The sequence below is a fragment of the Prosopis cineraria genome, unplaced genomic scaffold (assembly GCF_029017545.1).
Source record: "Prosopis cineraria cultivar Desert tree isolate PC_DT_omini unplaced genomic scaffold, ASM2901754v1 PC4, whole genome shotgun sequence".
Taxonomy (NCBI): domain Eukaryota; kingdom Viridiplantae; phylum Streptophyta; class Magnoliopsida; order Fabales; family Fabaceae; genus Prosopis; species Prosopis cineraria.
In genome coordinates this window covers 10,520,992-10,547,920 of record NW_026555335.1, presented here as the reverse complement: position 1 = coordinate 10,547,920, position 26,929 = coordinate 10,520,992, and the positions used below count along the sequence as shown (strand labels likewise).

The following is a 26,929-nucleotide window of genomic DNA, read 5'->3' as shown; positions in this document are numbered from 1 at the left end:
TTTAGGTCCTTAACTTTTATTTTTTATTATTTTTGATCTCTCTATGAGCAAAGCATAAAGACCATGGAAGAATCCAAAATAATGAAAAATAAAAGTGTAATAACCTAAAACATCGAAAAAAATATAGGAACAAAAAACAACATGCGAAAGTAAAGTATAAGGACCAAAAGTTATGTTTGCCCTATATAAAATTTATGTTTAAATTTTTCACAATATGAGAGATTTTAAAAATTAAATTTTCTCATAAAATGTTTCATTTAAAATCAATTAAAATGTGCAATCATTGTGCAAGTAGGCATAAAATACGATAACTTCTAGTTGGCAATATCAAAGTAAATTATACACATAATACTCAAAATAAATGAAGCCTACAATTTTAGAATAACAATACTAAGCATTAGTATGTTTTCCTCGGTCTTGTTTCAGTGAGCTATTTCCTATAATATTAAAGAAAAATGAGTAAATACAATAATTCAGTAACTAATGTATATTTAACTTATACTAATACATATCAACTAATTTAAATACAAGTGGCAATCATTGTCATAATCATGTCCATTTAGCATGTTCAAAATGCATATTTGCATTTTACATCATTACAAATGTCACAATACAGGTAACCATGCGTCCTTTTTATTACAATATACATAATCATACCTCCCTTATATGCTCTTTATTGTAATTTATAATTAAATAATTAATTAACACACATAAAAGTATTAGAAGATTTTTCTCTAGTTATCTCAAATATTTGATAGGTCAAAGGTTTACCTATCAAATATACATTTCCAAAGCTATTCCAAGCTTGAATTGTTCCAATTTGAAATCATTCTACATTTATTCACATCAACAATCTTCAATATCCTCATTAAGATAAATTTTCCATATCTAATCAAGACTTCTATTTTTTTTTAAATCACAACCCCTTCATTTTTAATCACACCCATTAGGCTTACAAACACCCATTAAGTCACATTAACTTCATTGAACTTTCAAACAACTATTGATAACATTTCTCAACTTTCATCCACCACATTAATGATGAATTTTTAGGCATTAATGGCTCTCGACTACTAAAAATGCATTCATTAATCTTTATAGGTTTTATAGCACTTAAACAACTCATATTAACTCCATTTAAGCCAATAGGTTTGGACGCATAACTTCTATGAATTAAAAATCATCTTTCTCAAATAAACCCTAACTCCCAACATTAAAAAAATGCAAAAGGAAGGAGAATTTAAGCTTAGAAAACTTACTTTTAGTATTTAAAAGCTTTAAGATACTTCTAATGCTTCCAAACTCCAAGCCCTATCAAAGCACTCTTTGTTCTTTTCTCTTTCTCATTTAAACTCTTTCTCTTTTTCTTTTTTTTTTATTGCAAAATGATTTCATTTTTGCAAAATTTTGCCCATACACCTTGGCACCTACCACATGTACCACGACATAGCACAGAGAAATTTGAATCTTGTTTTGATGACTTGTACACCACAGCATGCTATGCAAGCACCACGGTAGATGACACAAAATCATTTCTCTTTATTTTTCTCCTATTTTAAAGTTCGGGTGGGCCAACTTCATTCTATACTGAATCTCAGGGTTGAAATTACAATTCATAATATCCATTAGCTCTCTGTAATCACACATCATATTAATTTATTCAATAAATCTCATTTAACTTAACTAATTAGAGGTTAATTTTTTAGGATGATACAGGAGTTGTTTGGCAAAAGGGTTAACATTTTCTCTCCCCTCCCTCTCCTTCCCCTTTCCTCTCTTCACCTCCCTTCCTTTTCATTAAAATCCCCACTCCCCTCCAACTAATAGCTTAAGGCTTAAAATCAAGCCAAGCTTTATTACCTTTTATGGACATGACACGTAATCAACGTCAGTCACAATGAGATATCTTAATTCTTAAATCAAAATCTTAATATTTGAGTTGAAAGGTCATTTCACTTATTCATATACTACTTATTAATCCTAATAACTTTATCCGATATATAAGAGACTTCTCAGGTCAATTCAAGTAAACCTACACTTAAAAATCTTAACAATTCCCTCCTCATATGTTAGTCCATAAAACTCCATCAACACCAATTTTTTTGAGTAGTTGATAGTTCTTTTTGGGTGTCATTCACCTAATGTATACAAATTTACATTAATATATAAATATATTCAAGCACGCATATGAAAGTCTTCTAGAACTCAATGTCACTTTTGCCAATATCCAGTTGAATAAATTTTTTGATTTATGTGATGGTATTATGGAATATTTAACTACAAATATAATCGCGAAGCACTAAAACGTGAGAGAAACATATTGATGGATGAAATTTGCAGGGCTGGATGTTTTCATCCATTCATAATCATTATTTGCTTTCTCAAGCACGTAGCGACATTACATGCTTGAGAAATGAAGCTTTTATAAACTTGAAGTTGATCAAACCAGACGGGAAAAGCGATTATATATATAATCAGAGAGAATATCAAGAACAAACAGAAAAGACTACTCAAGAACAAACAGAAAAACGAATTCATTCGCAATGCAAGCTAGTTATTCATTCCTTTTTTTTTTTTTTTTGCCTTCTTTGAAACTTAACATCATCCCCACCCCACCAAACACAGTATGGAATTCTATTCACCGGAAAACATCAGAAAGCAAGCCTTGACCTGACCGTTTTCATCACGGTTCATTATATTCATATTCATTCACGGAGCTTCGTTGAGCCAAGAAAGAACAATGTTTTCAAGTCCACGTTTCCAATCGTTCCAGTAATTCTCAAAATTCAAACCACCTTCATCCACTTTCATGGTCACCAACAACAAATCTTTCACAATTTCAGACACTTCAACGATTATTGCCACTTTTCCTTTCCCCAACCCAATCAAACCATTCTTGCCTTCTTCAATCTTAAACCCTAAACCCAATCCAATCTCCTTCACTTTCTCCACTACCACGTTCTTTTCTGCATTCGATGTGAACATCTTGTCCAATCTCATTTCGAACAAGCCTCCCAAATCCAAACCCCGAGACAACGATATTATCTCAAAAGCATTCAATCCCGCTTCAGATTTCTCACACGAATCCCATCCCAATCTCAACATACTCCTTTCGATTTCTGGTTCCATCGATTTCTTGAACCACGGTATCTCATACAGCGATTCTAGGCTCATCCTTTTCATTGGGTTTGGTTCAAGTAGATTGTAGATCACCTGGCGTGCCGACTTCGAAATGCACTTTGGGTACTGGTAATCTCTCATACTAATCTTCCTGCACATCATCGGGATGTTATAGTCATTGAACGGGAGATATCCGGTGAGCATGATATATAGTATGAGGCCGCATGACCAGGCGTCAGTTAGGGAGCCATTGTAGCTTTGCCGTTGGAGTATTTCAGGTGCAGTGTAAACAGGAGTACCGCAAGCTGTGCTAAGTAAATGATCTCTGAGATTTTCTGATAAGGAAGAAAGCCCAAAATCCGAGACTTTCAAATTGCCATCTTTATCCAAGAGAAGGTTTTGAGGCTTGATATCGCGGTGAGCGACACCGTTTTGATGACAGAAACATAAAGCAGACACTAATTGCTGAAAGTGACGGCGAGCTAATCTCTCTGTCAAATGGCCTTTGGATATGATTTCTGAACAGAGATCGCCACCAGCTGCATACTCGATGATGAGATAAATTTTGGTCTTCGTGGCCATAACTTCGTATATTTTGAGGATATTCGGATGATGGTGGAGACGACACATTGCATTGACCTCGCTAACAATTCTAGATTCCATTGAAGCTTTAATAGTTTGTTTGTTTATAATCTTCACTGCAACGATGGAGCCATCCGCTAAGGATCGTCCGCAGTAGACTTTAGCAAAGCTTCCTCGACCAAGAAAATTTGTCAATTGATACTTACCAAATATAACAGCACCGGTGTCGGGTGACGGTGATGGAAGGGTGGGTGGGGTCACCCCTGGTTCCATGGTAGAGGCAGGAAAGAATTCGAAACCTGGAACAAAGGAATTATGATGCCAGGGTGCCTTTTAAATATATTTTTATTTTTTTTATAATATTTTAAAATTTAGGATGAAGCTAACATGTTGATGATCATAGTTGTTTCCAAACTTAATTGAAATTATGTGATTGCAGATTTTACTAACTTCGTATATCTATACATCTGATATGAATGTTATGATATTTAATTTCCTGGATTATTTGATAACAAATCTTAGAAGATTTTTGTCCAAAAAAAAATCTTAAAAGATTTAGTGAATTAAGGAATAATACTAAGATATATCTTTAATTAATTTATTTTTTTAAAAAAAATCTTCATAACCGTACAGTATGAAAGATACTGAGAAATAGGGTAGTTATCGGATAACAATGAATTGAATTATGAAAAAGAATCGACCTGGCAGTTATAAGTCTTCTAAATAGTAAAAAAAAAATCTTAAAATCATCTATTTTCGACAACAAAATTGAAATCAGAATTAATAATATATATTGAAACTTGACATTGAATTTTGATTTTTTTTGAGTTGAAACAATGAACTTTGATTGTATAGATGAACACCTTTCAACTTTCTTTAATTAAGGCTATTAGAAATGAAAATTTATATTCATTAAGAAAAGAAAAATTGAAAACAAAAAAAAATTATTTCTGACCTTTCTTATAAAACTATAGGGACCCATTGCGAATTTATGATATTGGGAGGTCTTTCTTACAAATTAATCTTTTATATTTTTTTCATGATGCTTTTGACATAAATACTTTATGTGAATACTCATTTTTAGCAAAGTCAGAATCATTTTTATTAATTTCTAAATAAAGAAATTATAAAATAAATATAAAAGAAACCAGAAAATATATCAAAAATATATACCAAGATGTAAGGGTGCACCGATACACAAATTTAGGAAGCGGGGCGAATTTGGCCTGATGCCCAAAAAATATTTTTAAAAATAATTTTATCAACTAATAAAAAATTATAACTATAATTATTTAAATGGATTTTTTAAAATTAATGTTAGAATTTAAAGTAATAATTTTTTAAATTGTATATAATTAACAATTATTCATTATTTTTACATGAGATAATGTAAAAAAAATTAATTTCAAATATTGATAAAGATTAAAAAAATTAAAATCACAAAAATATCTATAACAAACATAAAAAAAAATATAATACATAAAAATACTAAGTAAGATAACACTATAAAATAATTAAGTTTTAAAAAATTGTAAAAAAAAATAGAATATACAAATAATTTTGGGCTGAGGCAGACAGGGCTAGGATTGACCCAAGCCCACTACTGGCTCCAATAAGATTGAGCTGATCAGGTCACCTGCACAGCCCTACCAAGATGTATCTTTAATTAATTTAAAAAATTTTGAAAATATTTATAACTGTAATAGAGTTGTTATCGGATGATGATGAACTGATTTATGAAAAAAAGAATCAACTTGGCAGTCATAAGTTTTCTAAATGTTAAAAAAAAAAAGTAAAAATTAATATGCGATCTCTTACAGTTTCGCCAAATTTTTCATTGACTTTTTGTTCTTTTTGTTAAATCCTTGTACTTTAAACCGTCAGTGGCATCAATCCTGCTGCTTATGGCCCGTTAGACAGAACAGAGCAAGAACGCCATTAAAGAGAGCGATCGGGCAGTTATATGGATCTCAAGCAAGGAATTGTGCATGCTGGACTCTGTTTCATTGACACATACCAAGGTCGAAGGAAAGGATGAGGAAGGTCGAACGAGCGTCGTTGGTGCAATCACAAGTAAGCACGCTTGCAAACCAAACTTTTCCTTTGCTCTAATGCTTTCAATAGTTTGGTTTTGACTTTGAGAAACAAACCACCAGAGGAGTATATATTAGAATATCAGACAGAACAATCTGTGCTTTGAAGAATGAGAAGCAGAAGCCAACATCATAAAGATTAAAGAAGAACACAATTGCTTAACTCTGACTCAAGAACCACCCTACACGACGGCGTGGCTTCGCGACATTGAAAAAATTAACAAATTTCTTTGTGAAGGGCATTTCTCAATTTTCAGTGATCTTTATAGAGGGAAAAATTTGACATGCTTTAAATGAGAGTTAAGTTCTATTAAATAATAATTTAAGTATTGTTTGATTGGAAGGGAGGAGAGTGAAGTTCCATTGCTTCTCTCCCTTTGTTTGGTTTGAAAAAGTGGAGGGGAGAGAAAGAAAAAATTTTAAAAAATCTCCCCTTCTCTCTAAACCCTCCCTTCCAAATTGGGGGAATTGAAAGGGGAGGGGTTTAATTTTCTTGCGTAATGATTAATATTTTTTTTTTAATTATTACTCTTCATCTTTTTAAACAAATTCAATAATGACATATTTTTAATAATATATTTAATAATGATAATTGCTATACATATTTATAATTATATGTTAAAAACATTCATAATTATATTTTAATAGAAAAAAACAACTTTAATAATATAATGGTAAAGTTGTCTATATAATTATTTTTCTTCCTCTCTCTTATTGAACTAAATAAAGTAACATAAAAATCCCTTCCCTCCCTCACTAAAAATTTAATAATATAAGCCAAATTTGCTTCAATGATGATCAAAGAAAGGAGGGGGTGAATGTTTGAAAATTTGCAGAATTGAAGCTTCAAGCTTGCACGGCCAACAATAATGAAAGAGAAGAGGAGCAACAAGCTTACCACACGCACAACACTCAGCAGATAAGGAGGAAAGGAATATGAAGAGCTCGTGCAACAACTCCCACGCGTCAATGAAGCTAATACAAAAGAGAGGATATGATGGTGAATAAAAGGGAAATCTAGCAACTCCACCTTACTAAAACATATCAATGTTGACTAGGAAAGGAAGGGCGAATGATTGACAGCTCCACAGCGAGGCTAGGAAGAGAGAAGAGCAGGCATGGTGTGGAGCAGGAGTAAGAAGGAGACGAGCTTGCTGAAGAAGACTTCGACATCGGAGGACAAGTGAGAAGAGAGGAGATTATGATTTTGGTGATGAAAGGGAAAGGGAAGGAAACAGGGGGAAAATGAAAAGTGAAAGAAGAAGGGGTCTTGGGTGAGGAAATAAAATCTAGAATTCAAAATGAAAGACAATTAATGTCACTTATCTTTACAAATCAACGTAGCTAAAAAGTACAAAATTATACACGTCACTTTCTACAAAAATGGGATTTGGATTAAGCTAATTAAAATTATAATCCACATCATTTTTTATATATAAACGATGTGGATTAAGAAATGAATAAAACTACTTCGCTTTTACTTGATAGGTGACATGGATTAATTAGAATAATTAATAAATTAAAATTCCACATCACTTAAATTAATATAAACATGGATTTACTAAACCACGTCGTTTATTAGATAAATGACGTGGCATATTTTATATTATTAAGAAAAATATAATTTTGTTTAATTAATCCATGCCTATTTCATTAAAAATGAAGCGGAATTATTTAAAAAGTCACATCTTATTTACTAAAGCGACGTAGTTAATAATAGCCACATTATTTTTTTTTTCTTTCAGTTAAGTGACTTGGAAATGTTTCCAAAAACATCATTTGTTTATGAAATTACCACAACTTTGATTTTTTGCATCTTATTTATAGAAAGTAATGTGAATTAAGGGTAGTAAAATATATATTTTATAGTAGTGAATAAGCTCGACTTACTAGAATTACCAACTCTACTAAGCACAACCTATTTGCAAAGCATGATTACGAGAGCAAATTTGGAGGAGGGAGAAAGTAGACAATTTATTTGATTAAAAATCAAATTAGTTATTGTAAATTTGTCAAAATAATTGCATATATGATAATAGGATATTTATAATGACATTAAAAAATTGAATTAAAGTGTATATTTTAAAATTAAAAATAGAAGATAAATTTTTATATTTTAAATAAAATAGAAAGGAAGTTGCATTTATTTTACTTAAATTATAATTGAGGAAAAGGCTAACAACTGAATTTTGCTTTCAGATTTGGGCCTAGACTTTAGGAAAGCTTCGACGACTAAGAAAATTTGTCAATTGCTACTTACCATGCATAATAGTGGCACTGGACGACGGTGATGTACTGATGTAAGGGTGTATGGGGTCACCCTTTGTTCCATGGCGGAGGCGCCAAGAAAGAATTCACAACCTGGAACAAAGGAATTATGATGCCAGGATGCATTTTAAATGTTTTTTTTATTTTTTTAATATTTTTTTAAATAAGCATGAAGATGAGCCGTCTTGATAGTCATAGTTATTTCCAAACTTAATTGACATTATGTGTTTACAAATGTTACTATATTCAGATATCTATACATCTTATATGAATGTATGTTAATTTTCTAAATTGTATGGTAACAATTCTTAAAAGATTTAGTGAATTAAGGAATAATATCAAGATGTATCTTTAATTAATTTAAAAAAATTGAATTTTTTATAACTGTGTTGTATGAAAGATATTGAAAAAATTAGAACCAGTGATTTAGGCAAGCCGGACTTATTCGGATCTGGCTCAATTTGAATTGAGCTTAAAGTATCGTACCTTTTTTAAAAAACTCATATAGCCAAGCTAAGTCCTAACACCTTCAAGCTTCAGGCTTATTTGGGCAGGCATGAATACCCGAAACTTTTGAAAAATATTTTTCCTTTATTTTTTAAACAAATTTTAATTTTAAAATAATTTTGTTAAGTATAAAATATTATTTTAACTTTAAAAGAATAAAATAAAAAAAATAACTTATCAACTTTATACTTAAGTAGCTTTGTTACTATTTTATTATATTATATGTAATTTATTCATAAGTGTTTTTTTTGCTTATAAATTAATGTCTTAATTATTTAAATATTGCACTTATCATGGTCATATATAAATATTTTATATATTTTAATTAAATTATATTATTTTAATTATAATCAAGTTGATCTCAATTCAATTATGATTAAACCACTAACTGAAAATTATTGTCTTGATTAGTTCAAAGTTTTTAATAACTTTTGAGTAAACTATATTTTAATTATGATCAAATTGATCTCAATTCAATCACAATTAGACCATTAACATCTTAGCAATTTTCACTTAAGAACTAAACTAGGATTGGAGAAGTTTGAGTTTAGTTGAAAACTAAGGGTTTAGCTCAATATTGCTCAGATTAAATATTTATTATCTCTCTTCTCTTTATTTTGTTGTTTATATTACCGATATTTTCTATCATAAGATCCATGGGTGACTGATTTTCTATTTGTCCTGTGTAGTTATGAACAAATTCTTAAATTAGAGCATATTTGAACCATTTATGTGAGCTTAATATTTTTTTATTTAATCTTGTGCTTATTTGTTTGCTTAATACTTGGCTATCATTAAGTGTAAATTTAGGGGTTTGGGTTTTGCTTTAGAAAAGAAAAATTTAAATTAGACCATCAATTTGAGTAATGTAGGATTATAATTTATTCTAATTTACTAATAGGATAAAAATATACCTATTAGACCTATATAATTATATTAGAGTGGATATATGTTTTTTTTCCTCTTGAATATGTGTTAAGAATAGCATTTTTAACTTCAGAGAGGGGATTAATTAATTAAAAAATAATTACTCCCATCAATATTATTTGAATAATTACATGCTCTATGAATTGAAAAGGGAATTAACTACCCTAAATTGCCTTACTTATTTATGATTGTTGGAACTTTAATTTTAGTCCATCTATATAAATTCAATCTTAATTTTAGTTAATCAATCAATTTCAATTAACTTTGTTCAACTTAAACAAAAGTAAAAATTTTATTGCCCCGTCGCTAATTTTGCTTGATTTCTCATAAAATCAATCTTGGTATAATAACATATTGCATATACCATACACTCGTGGTGTAACTACTTGTGTGCATCAAATTGTTTTTGCTAAAGGATCTCCCTCAGAAGCTCTCAGTCTTCACCTTTTAAATTTGACGGTGGTAATTCGATATACTGATAATAGTGTTAGGCTATGTCTAGTAGCTTGGAATTGGGCAAAAAAAAAAAAACGAAATAAAATTGGAATCATGAAGCTGAGTGGTTTGATATACATAAGAATCCAGAATTTTAAGAATCTCTATTCACGCAGAAATGCCTTAAATCTAATTCTATCGCTGTCACACAAATTGGCCCAATTCCAGGGAATCTTTTACTGCCTTTATTCTCTCACACGATCTTCCACTCCACTGTCAATTGCTATCCATTCATTACTGTCACTTGCCCAACACAAGAATCCGAAAAAAGGGAAAACAACAAACATTATATTTTTAAAACCCAATTTTACTTCTGTTCGGCGTTTGTCCTTCCGTCTGTTTCAAAAACAAAAGAAAGACCACACGATGCGTTCAAAATGGCTCACCAACTTGTCGGACTCTTCCTCTTCTCCTTCCGCGGCCAATGCCAAACTCGTAACGCTCATATCATTACACGTTTAACATTGTACTTGTAACGAAAACAAACTCTCTCTCTCTCTCTCTCTCTCTCTCTCTCTCTCTCTCTCTCTCTCTCTCTCTCTCTCTCTCTCTCTCTCTCATAGCATTTGATATTCCAACCCACTAACTTGAGAGGCTAGACTGATTCGAACCGAGCCGAGAAGGCCTATTTTTTAGTAGGCTCTACCACACTCGCTTAAAGGAATTTACCATGCTGTTGCCTTCTCAGAGTCGAACTTGAAACTTAGTTAAATTAGAACAACTTCAGTACCAGTTGATCAAAGTGTTCAGTGTATACAAACTCTCTTTTTTATTACCGGTATAACAGATCACTAAAAAACAAAAAAGAATCTGATGGTGTAGATCGCATGTGATGAGGAGCGTGCCCTGTTGATTACTTCGCCAATTCTAGGCATATGAATTTTGTCCATTCCCATATACAAATATTAAATGGGAATTAAGAATTTTTCACAAATCTTACTCGATATTATAATATAATAAAAATAACCAATACATATTACTTTCTCCTTTCTAAATTATACGACATTTTTAAACAAAATTTTATATATTAATAAACATCATAAATACACTTAACAATTTTATTTTTTAAAAAACAAAAATATAACATTTCAAAAATACCTTTCATTTAGTAAATTAAATGGAGAGGGGGATGGAAATTAAATAGAGAGAGAAAAAGTAATATTAAAATAAGTTTATCTAATGAAACTTTAATTTTCTCAAAGTATCTTATATTTTGGGATAATGAATTTCTCCTAAAAGTTTTTTTTAATTTAAAACGAAGAGAGTAATTCAATTGAATTTGATAGTAACTTAACCCAAACCTGTAAGTGCATGATATGAGGATCTTGTTCATTATCAATTATCTGTAATGAAGAAATACATATTATAAGTAGAGTTGAGAAAATGAGTCGAACTCATAGGGCCAACCTGTTTAAGCCCGATAATTGCTAGGGCCAAGCTTGAGCTTTAAGGCTTCAAAATAGAATGCGGGCTTATGAAGGCCAGTCCTAATGGACTGTGAGGACTAGCTCGTTTAAGCCCATTTATTTATTTATATTTTAAAATATTATTTATTATGATAATATTATTGATATTTTTGATAATGTTTCAAGTATTTAGTTGTTATAGTATTTTTTTTTAGAATTAAAATTTACATAATATTTTGGTTTGTTTAACATTTTTTTGGATAAAGTTTAGTTTGTTTAATTCTAAATAATGATTCATGTTACGTATGTGTATTTATATTTCTAAATTATATTTTTAATAATAGATTATATTTATATAATTTTGTATTGTATAACTTGAATTAGGAATTCATAAATTTTAATGTTTTATTATTTGAAATAAGGAAATTTTTGCATAATCAAGATATTATTGATATTAAGAATTAAAATATTGTCTATATAGTTTTACATTGGAGCAAAATTTTATATTGTAGTTGAATAAATGAATTATTTTTAGTTTAAAAAATAAATAAAAAAGACTTGAAGCCTGTAGGGTTGGCCCTAAGCTCGTTATGCTTAGGGCCAGACTTTATATATAAGTCTTTCAAAAGGAACTCATACTTAAACGGGTTAATTCTTTTAGGCTCGAGTCCGTTAATGGCTGGCTTGACTTTTCAGCTCTAACTATAAGTAGCCATGTATTAATCTTATCAAAAGGTTGTTGGGCCTAAAAAATTACTGGGCCTTGCTTAAAAGTAATTTCAAAGAGCAATATTTAATTTAATCAAGCCCAGTTCCTTTTAATAAGGCGCATTGAAATATTTAGGCTCCAATTGTGACAATGGGCTGGTTTTCGTAGCTCGTAGACTTGAAAAGAGACCCAATCAACCAGATTGGAACTTGACTGGTCCCGAGTTGGACCCAATTGACCAGAGGGATATTGGTTCAATTTCGCTGAAGGTGGAAATTGAACATGAAAAACAACCGTGTGCCAACTAGAAATAATCCAAAAAACCTAAGGTGTGAGAGTCCGGTTTAATCATTTATTTTTTTATATGTTGAGGCTTATTAAGATCAACTCAAATTGAGTCCAATCCAAACAAGTTCATCTCAATCAGATTACTGGTTCCAATATACTTAAAGTCCTTTATCCTCAATGACAAGTTGATAGGAAGGGACAAGTGCACTCCCTTGCTTTGGAGAGCATTACATATTTGAGGCATAAGTTGTAGTTTTTTGCATTTAAATTTTGATAATGTGTAAACTACTTATCTTTAAATTCTAATGCTTTACATCCTTGCTTTTTTGACTTTAAATATTTTACACACATGGTTCAGGGGTCACTTTAAATATTTATGTCTGTGTAATATTGACGTGGACTCTATAAAAACATGTCCTAAAAAAATTAATAATTAAGTAAAGATTTAGCTAACAAAAAAAATCAACTAAAAACAATAATCATTTAAAAGAAGGAAATAAAAGGTTTAAAACTCAGAATCCCATAAAAGACCCATTTAAAAAAAAACATCAAGTACACGTATAAGGAACACAAGAGGCGATCAAACTCTACCTATAAGGTGTATTTTCCAAGGAATACATGGAAACAAGCTATCCTATCTTAAAAAGAAATCAAAATCATTGAACTCATTTTTTAGGTTTACAAAGCTGCTTTTTATAAGTACAAAAAAGCTAAGACTCTTTAAAACCCCCAATAAAAGAAAGGGAGAATATCAATGAAGGACTCAGCTATGAAAAAAAAAAAAATTTACATCTGATAAATATGCGGATGAATTATATATTTGTTAAAATAAAAATTTCAATTATAAATTATTAACTTATTAGTAATTCTTTTATGAAATCAAATTCCTTCCAGGGTCATTTGCTGATATTTTCCCTAAAAGAAATTCTGATATTAACTCGCTTAAGCCCAAATACGGTAATTGAGTCCCTTTTCTTTTAAAAGGGTAACTTAAAATTAAATATAAAAATAAATACTTAAAAACACAAGGATAAAAAGAAAATTTATGACTAACAAAAGTTCAACTTAATATAAATATGTTGGAATATTTTTAAAATGAAGAGATATTATTTTTTTCTTTTGAAAAGTCATGTCTTTGTAAACTGAAGAGTTATGTCCTTATAAATTAAGAAATTTTTTTATGAATGATTATGGAAAAAGTTATTGTCACCAGCGTTATGTCTCTCTAAATTTTAAAAGTACTTGAAGGATTATAAAACTAAAAGGTGTTATTTGGTGAAAGAAAATATATATTTAAAAAAAACACTCAACATATTAAATGAGGTAAGGAGGTTTCTTCTCATGGAAAGTTATTATAAATAAACTTTAGTTGACATTATGTAAGCTCATGAACCAACACAGGGATGTTCATAAATTAATATAAGATTGTTCATGAACAATACAAGGGTTATAAATCAACTTAGGTTATAACTTTTAAAAAGAATTTTATCACTTCAAGAAATCACTTCAATGTCTATAAATACCTTACCAACATTCATTTTGCATATCCATCTATTGAAACCCATTGCTTTTATTCCTTGATTGTATCATAAATAAAATTAAATTATCACTTTATAAAAATTATTATTGTTTTTGCTTGAGTCTTGACAGTGCAAATCATACTCATGGGTCTTCATTGTATCATAAAGGAAATTTGCCAAAAACCTGACTTGCACACGAAGACTAAAATAGGTGAAGGAGAATTAATTAAGTCCAAAGAAAAAAGTTGTCCATACCTTGAAGATGATGTGCACAACTTTTTTCTTCATCTCTACTTCTGTTGATCTTCAAGGATCATCCTTGCCAACAAAATATGCCACCTAATTAATGAAATCACAAGTTAGGTATATGACATACTTGTTTATAAATAATCGGATAAAATAAGACCAAAAAATGAGTGAAATAAATAAATTAAAACTAATTAATTTGAGAGTCTTCATGTGTTATGTCACCTTACCTTCATCTAAAAATCTCTCATGCCACTTAATATGCTTCCCTCTAATGATTATTGACTTTGATACTTTACAAGGCTCTTCTAGATTATTTAAATACGCCAGTTTACTACTTACGTAGAGTTGTTAAGCTTCCTTTGATCCATCACAACATGAATTCAATGCGGTCATGTTCACCAAAGCACTTGCCAAAAGACATGTTCGAGTATTTCAAAGGCATGGGGCATTATCAATCTAGCCACATGCTACAACTTGAGGGCAGTGAAGAATAATATAATTAATTATCATTTAGTTTTTATTAAATTATTTCATTATCCATATGCAGTTATGGATATCTTATCTTCTTGGGGAGGATCTTATCTTTCTGTTGTTTTATTATTTAAATATTTAGATTATATGGTAGATGTGGGAGACAGATATAATATCCCATAGACGATGTGCATATATGCATGCGTATACATGCTGCTGTACAGAATAATAAAGTGTTGAGTTTTTCCACATAAAGTTTATTAGGAACACACACATTTAGTTAGAAGTTGCAAAACTTAATTACTTTTTCCCCATCTGTTGATGGATGCCCTTAAACTATGAACATTTACTTTTGACCATGAAAATAAAGGCTAGGGACTTTTAATTAGAGTTGGTAAACGGGCTTATAGGCCTAGGCCCTAAAGCCCGATTATCCCAATTTAATCTTAAAATTGAAGCCCGGCCCTTATTCATAGGGCTCAGGGTCGGGCCCGTAAGCCCGGATAAGAATAAAATAAAATAAAATAAAATTCAACATTTAAATTTATTTAGAATATTTTAAAATTTAACATATATCAAACCAAAGTCTTACATAATTTAAAAAATGAACAAAAAATTTAAAAGTCCAAATAAGATGAAGGCAAACATCATCATCAATTTAATCAAGATCTCCCTCATTATCATCCATAAATAAAATATTAAAACTTTCAGATATAGGTCCATTTGTGAAAGATGGAGGCGGAGGCTCAATATTAATTATTTCTGCAGCTTCTTCATCATCACCTATAATAATTATTAATTAAATTATTTTATTATCAAATATATATCTATACATATATCACAAGATAAAATATAAAAATTACTATAAAATGGCACAAAACAATTCAACCAATTGTTGGTATAAAATACAAATCAATGTTTGCATATTATCTAGAAAGAGGTGAAAACAATACTTTGTGAATAGTAAAACGGGCTTCGCGGGCCGTCCGGGCTTGAGCCCATTTTTCTAGGGCTTAAAAGAACCGGGCTTCGAAGCCCGGTTACCCTAAAAAATGTCAAATTTTTAACCCTGAACTCTTATTAAAATGGGCTTAAACGGGCCCGTCAAGCCCGGCCCTTATTCCTGACTCTACGTCTAATGCCCTTCTCTCTCATATTTCTTGTAATGCCATTACCTCTTGATTTTTTTTTCCTTTTGCTTATTAGATTCTTTATGTAAAATAAAAAATATTTTGAAATCTTATGACAATAAAACAATACGGTTTTTTTTGGATTTAGAAAACATCAAGAATTGTGTTTATTTATTTATTTTCTTAAAAAAATCATTAAAAATTCAAAATTACACGTTTCATTATAGTAAAATATCAAAATGTCTCTTATGTGTAAAATCTAATGATAAAAAAGAGAGAGAAAACTATTGAAAAGTACCCCCTCTATTTCTATATAAAAAAAAACTGTATTACATAATTTAAAAGATGCGGTTAACCATTATAACGATATCTAAAAATAAAAGAATTGAACTAAAATGTTTATGTTAATTAATATAAATATGTATTAATTATTTCTTATTAATATAAATTATTAGGGGTAATTTAAAAAGCATGTAATAAATGTTTATTGAAATGAATAATTTTATTTATATAAAAAAATAAATAAATAATGATTGTTTTTTCTATAAATAAAAACGGGAGAGCAGGAGCATTAAAAGAGGTATTAGAAGAATGGGCATCGATCAGAGGCCCATGCTCATAAAGTAACTAAATTTTTACGTCGTTCAACGGAGGAAAAGAAAACGAGGTCCACACTCTGCAGGCAAGCCGGTGCATTTAAGACTTACTCCATCCATTTTTATATATAAAATATTTTTTATAAATTTATTTTCTTTTTAAATATAAAAATTAACAATAATATTTTTAAATAATTAAATAATTTTATTTTTATTTTAAAAAATAAAATAGATCGTTAATCGTATGTTTTCTCTATCACCATCATAATATTAATTATGCTATTATTAGAGATATAAAACTAAAAAATTATTATATTTTTATATTAGTTTAACTAAATAAGAAACTTTATTTATATGTAGGATTTCATTAAAAACACCTTTTGTATATAGGGTCAGGGGGGCAAGTGATAAATATTTGTAATACATGTACACTCAACTGCGAGACACACACACATATAAACACACACTGCATAAAACTTGTTTAAGTCCAGATCTTTCGTTTGTCAGAAGCTCAAGCATACCCAGGCTGTTTCTAATCTCGAAGACAGTCCATAATTAAGAATCATCACTAGCTAATAAGCTGACAAAAGTTATTCCCAATTTCAGATAATCGAATATCCCTGCTTCTGTGAGAGAGATCACTACACCAATATGTGTGCTTGTGTGTGTGTGAGGTCTGCCTCATTTTCGAAGTAACAAATTAAAATTGTGGAACACAATCTGTTCTATTCTATTTAATTCATCTTCGAGTCTCTTCTTACCAACTGCCAAAATATCTCGGGACCATATTGAATGAATTCTATATCTCCGCTCCACCAATATTTAATTTTCAGCTGCTCATATCACCTTTAAAACCCACTCATGCATATTTTTTTGCATCCCATAATCTTCACGTTCTCATTTCATATATTTTCTCCAGATTCCAAAATTCATCATCCTATTTTCTGTTTCAAAAATAGCTTTTTAACCTTTTTATTCTCATCTATATCCAAGCTTCCAAGAGATCATCCTATAATGTTGGATCAGAAGAATCAACACGGAGTTGAAGCACCGCAACGAAGGAGCATTAATATGCTTCCCAACTTTCTTACATCAGTTAGGCTCAAGTACGTGAAGCTTCTGTATCACCACGTTATCTCCAACGCCATGTTCCTCTTTCTCATACCAGTTCTGGTTTCTGCTTCTGCTCATCTGTCAACTCTCTCAATCCAAGATATTCTCCAGTTATTATGGCAAAGCTTCAAGTCCGGATCCGGTCTCGTCCATGTGACGCTGTGTTCATGTCTGCTTACAGTACTCTTAGCCACCATCTACTTCATGAGCCGTCCACGACGTGTTTACTTGGTGGATTTTGCGTGTTACAAGCCTGACCCAGCTTTCATGTGCACAAAGGAGCTGTTCATGGAAAGATCAAGGCTATTAGGTCACTTCTCAGAGAAGCACTTGTTGTTTCAGAAGAAGATTCTGGAAAGATCTGGTTTGGGACAGAAGACGTATTTCCCTCCTGCATTGTTCCGTATACCAATTAACCCATCTTCCACTGATGCGAGAAAGGAAGCAGAGGACGTGATGTTCGGAGCCATTGATGAGCTTTTCGAGAAAACTGGCGTGAGGGTTAATGATGTTGGGATGTTGATAGTGAACTGTAGCTCCTTCAATCCTGCACCGTCTCTGTCTGCCATGATCGTCAATCACTACAAGCTGAGAGGGAATATCAAAAGCTATAATCTTGGAGGTATGGGATGCAGTGCTGGCCTTATCTCTGTTGATCTTGCCAAGCAACTTTTGCAGGTATGTTATATTCATTTCCTCAAGTCTTCAACTACATATCACAGCAATTCCTAATCAGCGTAATAGTTGCTTTAGAGAGAACGGATAATGAAACTTAAATAGTTCCTTATAATTATCTCAATCATCATTTTAGTTACTCGAGTTTAATGTTTATTAATTTGATTCTTTTTTTTTTTAAATTATCATGTGAGTTTTTTAAAATGTAAATTAACTCTCAAAATAAGCTAATATATATTTAAAATATATATTGATGACTTGTTATATATATATAACTAAATAAAAATAAGTTAACCTTCAAATTAGTTTAATTTTTATCAATATGATTCATTACAGTATGTTTTATTGTCTTTTTTTTTTTTAAAAAAAATCAAAGTCTAACTTTTCTCTTAACTAATTATAATTATACTTCTTTTCATTAACCTACATGACTAGCTATTATAATATTCTATTATCATGTTAGCTTGCATTTTAATAGTAATGAACTAAATTGATAAGTAATAATGAGAGATAATTTAAGAACTAAATTGATAGAAGCTACGCTTAAAAAATTAAATTAATAATTGAGACAAATTGAAGAGATTAAAGTTACATTATCCCTTAAATTTCAATAACCTAAATTTTATACATTCCTACATGTGTATAGGTGCATCAAAACTCTTATGCCCTAGTGGTAAGTATGGAAAACATAACTCTAAATTGGTATACCGGCAACAACCAATCGATGCTCGTTTCAAATTGCCTCTTCCGAGTGGGCGGAGCAGCAATTCTGTTATCCAACCGTTCATGTGATCGCCGCCGTGCCAAGTACCAACTTGTTCACATAGTTCGAACACACAAAGGTGCAGAGGACAAATCATACAGCTGCATCTTCCAACAAGAAGACTATAACAAAAACCTTGGCGTCTCTCTCTCCAAAGACCTCATGGCTGTTGCAGGCGAAGCCCTAAAAGCCAACATCACCACCCTCGGCCCTCTGGTCCTTCCCATGTCAGAGCAGCTTCTGATCTTCTTCACATTGATCGCTAGAAAGGTTCTGAAGATGAAGAAGGTCAAGCCCTACATTCCAGACTTCAAGCTTGCTTTTGAGCACTTTTGTGTTCATGCTGGAGGAAGGGCGGTTTTGGATGAGGTGGAGAAGAACTTGAGGCTCAGGGATTGGGACATGGAGCCTTCGAGGATGACACTGTACAGATTTGGAAACACTTCGAACAGTACGTTGTGGTATGAATTGGCGTACAGTGAAGCTAAAGGGAGGGTGAAGAAGGGTGATAGGGTATGGCAGATTGGTTTGGGGTCTGGGTTTAAGTGTAACAGTGCCGTGTGGCGTGCCTTAAGGGAAATTAATACTGCGAAGCAGAATAATCCTTGGATGGATGAGATTCATGAGTTTCCCGTTCAAGTTCCTAAGGTGGCAACCATTGGCTCTTTCTAGTTATTCTGTTTGTCTCAAATTATAAGGCAAGATTGTAAGAATTTTGTTATTCTAAAATATAGAGTAATTTTAAAAAAATAAATTTAATTAATGACATTTTTTAATATTACTTTTCAAGTGGAAAGAAAATTAAAATTATTGTAAATTTTAAGTTATGTTAAATAAAGGATATCTTTAAAAGTTTATATTTTTAAAAAAATTAATTTATAAAATGTCATTATTGATTTTTATTAGTATATACATACACGGTTACACACATGTCCTTTATCAGCTAGCTATGAATTTAATTTTGAAGTATGACCAGTTGCGTCGTGTGAGTTGAGCGTTGCATTAGAGTTTATTGTGTCAGGGAACAATATAATAGAAGGTACTGTATTTCATTTAAAAAAATTTAAAATGAAAACTTACGAGGAGTGAAATATAAATAAATTTTATCTATTTAATGTTAATGCTTTTTTCATGGAATATCTTTTGATATAATATTTCTTGTTAAGAAACTCCAGGGGCTGGGGGAATTCTGGCTGAAAGATTTGGTGAGAAGTAAGGATGTTCCAGCCACGTTTGCTCATGAATTTTTTAAATATTTTTGTCGTTTCATTATTTTTTATAAAATTATAAAACCTTCTGTCTGTCCTTTTTTTTATTTATTTTTTAAAAAAGAGGGTAAACTTCAAAAAAATTCTAAGCCAACAAAAAACCTTTGAAAATTTCATTGATTAGCATCTATTCTCTGTGGGTCAGTAGCGGGCGTTTGGATGCCACGTCCAAACACCCAAAAGGACTTTCGTAGGATGTGATTGTTTTGAGGAGACGATGTTACATGAGCATATCCGTATTCACTCACTTCCTCAAAAGCATATGCATTCATAAAGCCATTATATCCCCTTTTTTTATTAAAAAAATTTGAGTGAGTTAGATATCAAAGGCTTATTAAGATTAAAGTATATCTATAAACTTAAAAAATACTTACAAATCGTCCATCAATCAAATTTACATTCATTAAAAGCTATGTTATCAAACAGAGCTTGAATGTTGCTTTTAATTTTTTCTAAATGGAGTTTAATAAATTTTTTTTTTTTGCTTTAGCTCCAATATTTTAGATCTTTGACACAGACTAATCTAGTCAATAGCTTGCCTACCCCCTCCAATTGAGAGTTTAATTGCTTTTATATACTCAAAACTCAAACTCAAAACTTTAGGTTAAGTTAAATCAACTCTTAATCAGTTGACCCAAATGCTCGATGGCAATGACGGAGTTAGGGCCTTGAGATAGGAGGTGTGAAATAATTTAATAAAAAATTAATTTTTTAAAAAATTAATAATTATGCTAGGACTAAATTGTAAGAACATAAATAATTTTATTATCATTTTTTATTTTAAAAAAATTACATTGAACAAATTAATATAATCTTTTATTATAAATATGCTCTTTATATCTTATCTAAATCATTAAAATATTATATATTTAATAAATTTTTTAGCCTAAATATTTTTTATTTAATTCAAAGGGTGCAAAATATCAAGAGTAGAGGGTGTAAAGTTGTAAATTTTATACATCTGATTTGTAATTTTATTTAAAGTGAGAGGATGCAATTGTACTCCCTCAACCCAACGTGACTCTGCCACTGACCGATGGTTAAATGGAGTTTAATAATTTTAAGGATTGTTAAAAACTCTAATATCCAAATTACCCTCTTTGTTATTTGGTTAAAAGAAATCACTATATTCATTCATTCCTTCCCCCCCTCCCCATCTCATATGCTTTCTTGTTCCACACCATAACAATATTCACTATAAAAGTATAAAAAATATTCAATGTTAAAATTTATATTACTCAATATAAATTATTCACTGTATTGAATTAAGTTAAAAACTCAAATATCTATATGTATAATTTAATAGAAAAAATTCTTAAAATATGCATTTGACAATAAGATATCGCGAAATGTCATAATTCTTCTTAAATTCCTAAGGACATGTTGGCCCATTTTTCAAGGAATGGGTTAAAGCGTCATGCTCCTTAAGAGTGTGCCAGGCATGCATGCTAGAAGAGCATGTCCTCAAAAGTGTGAGTTAGATTAGATGATCGTGTAAGATCCCATTTCCCAAGATCATTTAATTTACCACACTTTCTTTAAAGTATCAAGTGAATGCAAGAAATTAAGAGTGTGAGAAATTATGAGTGCATCATGTGGCGGGCAAGGCCTATTGTATTACTAGTACGTTAATACAATTGGCGCCTTGTGAAAACGAAGGGAACAAGATGAACACAAATTGGCCTAAGAACCATGATTTGCATAGACACAAAGGTTCGCATTGAACAAAGTAAGGCGATGCAGGGTCAAAATTAGTGTTTTATACTAGTGAAGTCTTGGTAAGTTTGGCAAAGTGTCAAAAGACTTTTAGTTATGTATTTATTGCTATTTATAGGAAAACAACAACAACATGCTCCTTCAAATTTGAATTTGGGTACCAAAGGAGCAAATAACTTTCCGCGCCATTAATTGATCGAGTGTGTGCTTTGTTGTGCGGAGTGATGAAAATGAGTGTGCCAAGAAACTCGAAGTACTGGGTAGAGTGGGTGAGACTAAAGTCATTAGCTTCCTAAATATAGTGTTCCACTTACACTTATGAGGATAGTTCGCTACTTTATTGTTGGGATGAGGTGGGTTAGGCCTCAACTAATTACTCTTCTCAAAAGTGGCGCATTGATTTGGGCCCAAACAAGACCTTTCACGTGATCTTATTATCATTTGCATATTTTAGGGAGATTTTTTTCATCATTTTCCATATTTATTAATATATAAAATTTTATATTATTTAGGCATCTTTTTATTATATAAATTATTCATGGATATTAAATTTTATATTATTTATATGTTTAAAAATAATTTTTATAACAAAAAATTGGATATCATAAAATTCATACCACTTTTTAATAACTCTAAATTTAAAAGTACTTTCCATTATTTAGTATCGAATTATTTTTTAGTTATCAAACTAACTTTTAAAAAAATAAATGTAAACATAACTCTTAATTTGGATGGGTAGAAAAATAAAAAGGAAGGAGAACTAGAGGGAAAAACTTCTAAAATTAGTAAAAAATTAATTTTGGTATAAAATTTATTAAATAATAAAGATATAAAATTTGATATATTGTTTAAAAATTGTATAAATAGTTCAATATATATTAATGTTAAAAATTAATGTGATTAATTATTTAGTCTATAATACTTAAAATTTGATCTCTAATTATTATTATTTAAATTATGATTATAATTTTAATGAATTAACATTATTTTTAAATAAAAGAATGGTAAATTAAACTTGGAGTAGATGATCAGATAAATACTAACACTCCAATCTAATTTTCAAAAGCTCTAAGTATATTTGACTACTCCACATTTCACATCCATAAAGTACTTTGGCACGTTCAAAAACTAGGATGTTGCTTGGGTAGAATTTTTTGCCCAAAATGACTTGTACATGTTTAGCTCTTTCATTTAATACCTGACAATAAACTAACTTTTTCGCGCGTTGCGCATGAAGTATTTGATACAAAAATTATTATAGATGTAATATAGGTGCCTGTGATGATGATTATTCTATTTTTTTTGGGTAACATCTATTTGTAAAAGTCTCTTGATTGAATATTATATAAGTATAAGCTTTTCAGCTCAAATAACAACAACTTAACTTATCTAATCACCAAACATTGCTTCAAAAATATTTAAATTATGACTATTTGTATTGTTGATTCCCCCGTGCAATACACAGCCACACAGGAAGATTAAACTTAAATAGTAATTAAAGCTAGTGTATAAGTGTATTGTTCTAATTTTAAATCTCTTAAAGAATTATAATAATCATAACTACCAAGAAAATCAATAATCTTATTAAGCTTACCATGACAAATCATATGGTTTGCAAAGGATATTGTGTATGATAAGGTTCTCATACCAATATACTCAATACCCAAATGTGAGTTTCAACAGTTACTTGTAATCATTATGTGAAAATTCATTCTTAACTATGATTGAAATGTACTTTAGAAAAGTACTTCTTTTAGCTTTTTGACACTTTCTAAAAGTTAAATGTTGTTTATCCAAACAGGCACTTCTCATTTTTTATTTTACCATGTTACCTTTCAATTTCTTAAGTTTGGTAATACCAAATATTATGTGATTTAAGATGAAAAGTACTTTGAACCATTAATACAAATTTTGTCTAATATTATTAAAATCTATATTTTTATTTTTATTATTTAACATATCAAATTTTATATTATTTAAAATTTTTATCATAAATATTTTTTAAATATTTCTAATACATTAAATTTATATAACAAAAATTATAAATCATAAAAATTAATGTGTTTTTTTGGTAATGCTATATTCAAAAGCACTTTTTAATATATACATATAATTTAAATAATTTTTAATTTACTAAATTAACTTTTAAAAAAGTGTATTCAAATATAAATTTCGTTGCAATAACTTATTTTTACTAAATAAATTTTTGACAAACTGACTCTTGACTAATTAAAAAACTAACAGGCACTAAAATGATTCCACTTTGGGGCCTCATTTGAATGTGCTTTATGATATTTTATCCTTATTATCTAGGAAAAATTAATCACTTGGTCTTTATAGTTTTGATTTGGTTATAAATTAGTCTTTGAATTTTGCCTCTTGTAATTTAGTATTTGAAGTTTTAACCTCTTAAATATTAGTTCCTATATTTTAAAAAATAAAATTATAAATATTAAAAATATTTTAAAATTTATAAATAATATTTTAAATTATTAAACCCTTTTAATATTTATAAATATTATAAATATTAAAAATTTAAAATATTTTTAATCTTTATAACTTTATTTTTAAAAAATAGGGACCAATATTTAAGATGTAAAAAATTTAAGGACTAAATTGGAAAAGAAAAAGTGTAGGAACTGATTTATAACCAAGTCAAAATCTCAGGGATTGAGTTATAACGAATTAAACTTGAGGAATTGAGTTACAATTAGATCAAAACTATAAGAATTAAATGATGAATTTTTCCTATTATCTATCATCAAATTTTATGTTATTTAATATTTTTATCACATATATTTTACAAACATTTCTTATATGAAGTATTTGTATAACAAAAATTAAAAATCAAAAAAATTAATATTTCTTTTGATAATTATAAATTCTAAAACATTTTTTATTATATATAATTTAAACAACTTGTAGTTTACCAAATAAATTTTTAAAAAAATATATTTAAATATAAATTTTATTATAATAATTAATTTTTATTAAATAAACTTTCGACTAAATCAGTGAAAAATCAAACAGGAACGTCAATCTATATGTACTTTTCTCTAAGCGAGATCCCCGCATTTCTCACAAAATTTTTAGCATTTTTCGGCCAACTTTCTCTCACAGCGTTGGGTCTTCCCTGCAGGTTTCAAAATTGAACTTGCTCCGTGAATGGGAAAACAAATACGCAGGAGAATATATCATCTAGGGTCGGTGATTCGGGTTAAATTTGATGAGCTAACCCGAACTCATCCAAAAAAATTTATGATTGGGTTTAGAAAAAAACATATTTTTTTTAGCCGGCTTGAAAAAATTCGGGCTAAATTGGATCGGGTTCAGGTTTAGCCCGAATACCCAAATAAAATTTTTTTAAAAAAATATAATAAATATTAATTAATTATTTAAATTTTATGTCATTTTATACTAAAAATATCATATATTTAAGTCTTATATATTGTTTAAGTATAAAAAATATATTTTATATTTTTTATAAAATAAAATAATTAATTTTAAAATAAAAAAATTAATTAAAAATAAAATTCAGGTGTTCGAGCTATCAGAACTTAAAAGATTTTGAGCCAAACTTGATCCTTCAAGCTTTTTAAGGCGCCAGGCCTATTCACATTGGGCCCAATTCCCAACTCTAATATCATCCAATTAAGCCTGTGATCGTGCTAAAATAACAAATTTAACGAATGTCCAGAATTAATTTAAATTAATTCCACATATAAAGATAGCAAACACTTACCGTGGGTCCAGACACGAACATGAAAATAAATAATAAATAATTAAATATATATTCATATGGGATTGGCGTGGAAGATTAATTACGAAATGTTGATGTGAACCAATCGAATTCCTTAACAATCCTATGATGATGGAGATGAAAATTGAAGTAAAATATTAACATTCACAGTTGAAGAAATTGAAGATTGATTCATACAAATTTTAGGTTGCGAACACGTACGTTAATAACAAACAGACGCATGGTACATGTACAAATAACGTAAATTGTCTCATTTACCTAACTCTCTGTAGGCAATTAGGTATTTAGGTTGCAATCGTACAGGCTGCAGAGGACAAGGAATTTGTTGATCAGTCATTATCTCAACCATCTTCCACTTGCTAATTTATTAATAAAAAGATGCATCAGGTTCAGATGCATGTTCTGATTTTAAAATTTATTAATAAAATTATTCAATAATTTAAATAAAATAAGCATGCGTCTTTCCTTGTCAAGGATTCTCCCGTCAACGGAAAAACACAACAAATATTAATTAAACTATGCATGGGCTAGCAGCTAGCTGTCCTCATTGTTTTGACTTTTGAGTCTTGATGAGTCATACTGTTAATAATTTATCGTTTTTTAATCTGAGTATTAGTTGTTTGATCCAATTGGGGTAACTATCAAATTGGAAACCTCATTCCCAAGTGGTCATAAATTATTATTATTATTATTATTAGTATTATGATAACTAAAGCCCGTTGATTATGACAATCCAATTCGAGCATTATTTGGCCTAGATTTTGAAGTAGTTCTCATGAAAATATTTTTGACATTCATATGAACTTAAACAATATGAATCAAATTAAGGTTCAAACTTTAATTTAGTTGGAAAGGGTATTCATATTTAGTTTCCGTTTTTTCTTGAATAAAATTGTTACTAATAAGATATCATCGTCTATGTATAAAAAAAATTATTAATTGTATAATTTATTACAAATCATCAATGGAAATATATAAATAATATAAAACTCTATAGCACAATCAATATATACTGTGCCTCCACAATGCAGCGAGAGAATATATGAAAGGCAAGGCAAGTAAATTATTGAGAACTTTAGCAAGGCACTCTTTAAATTCAAAGACATGATTTCATGAACCTGTACTCACTTGAAACTTTTTGGGAGAATGATTGCATCCAAAGACTTATAAAGAATGTTATTCTCGCAGGTAATTAAGAATCAATAACAAGTCATCATTAAAAAAAGTTTATGTTTTTATTTTAACAATAATCACTTTCCTGCACTGGTTATAT

At 29.8% G+C, this 26,929-nt stretch overlaps 2 protein-coding genes across 2 annotated transcripts; one reads left to right on the top strand and one right to left on the bottom strand.

Annotated features, from left to right (window-relative positions):
• Window positions 1–2,524: 2,524 nt before the first annotated feature.
• LOC129307812 (CBL-interacting serine/threonine-protein kinase 4-like) lies at window positions 2,525–3,988 on the bottom strand. Its single transcript, XM_054948719.1, has one exon. The coding sequence runs from the start codon at window positions 3,973–3,975 to the stop codon at window positions 2,710–2,712; it is 1,266 nt and encodes a 421-aa protein (XP_054804694.1). The 5' UTR covers window positions 3,976–3,988; the 3' UTR covers window positions 2,525–2,709.
• A 12,368-nt stretch (window positions 3,989–16,356) lies between these two features.
• LOC129308836 (3-ketoacyl-CoA synthase 11-like) lies at window positions 16,357–26,019 on the top strand. Its single transcript, XM_054950222.1, has 5 exons — window positions 16,357–16,388; window positions 17,423–18,152; window positions 18,796–19,573; window positions 25,128–25,162; window positions 25,960–26,019. Exons 1-5 carry the CDS (start codon window positions 16,357–16,359, stop codon window positions 26,017–26,019), a joined length of 1,635 nt encoding a protein of 544 aa, XP_054806197.1.
• Window positions 26,020–26,929: the final 910 nt, after the last annotated feature.

Bases quoted from the DNA above. Each gene is read 5' to 3' on its own strand.
- LOC129307812 (XM_054948719.1), bottom strand. From the start codon at position 3,975: ATGGAACCAGGGGTGACCCCACCCACCCTTCCATCACCGTCACCCGAC.
- LOC129308836 (XM_054950222.1), top strand. From the start codon at position 16,357: ATGGGCATCGATCAGAGGCCCATGCTCATAAA. The intron at 16,389-17,422 runs GTAACTAAATTT...ACCGCAACGAAG, and splicing joins CAGAGGCCCATGCTCATAAA to GAGCATTAATATGCTTCCCA. The intron at 25,163-25,959 runs GTTTAGAAAAAA...GCAATCGTACAG, and splicing joins CCAAAAAAATTTATGATTGG to GCTGCAGAGGACAAGGAATT.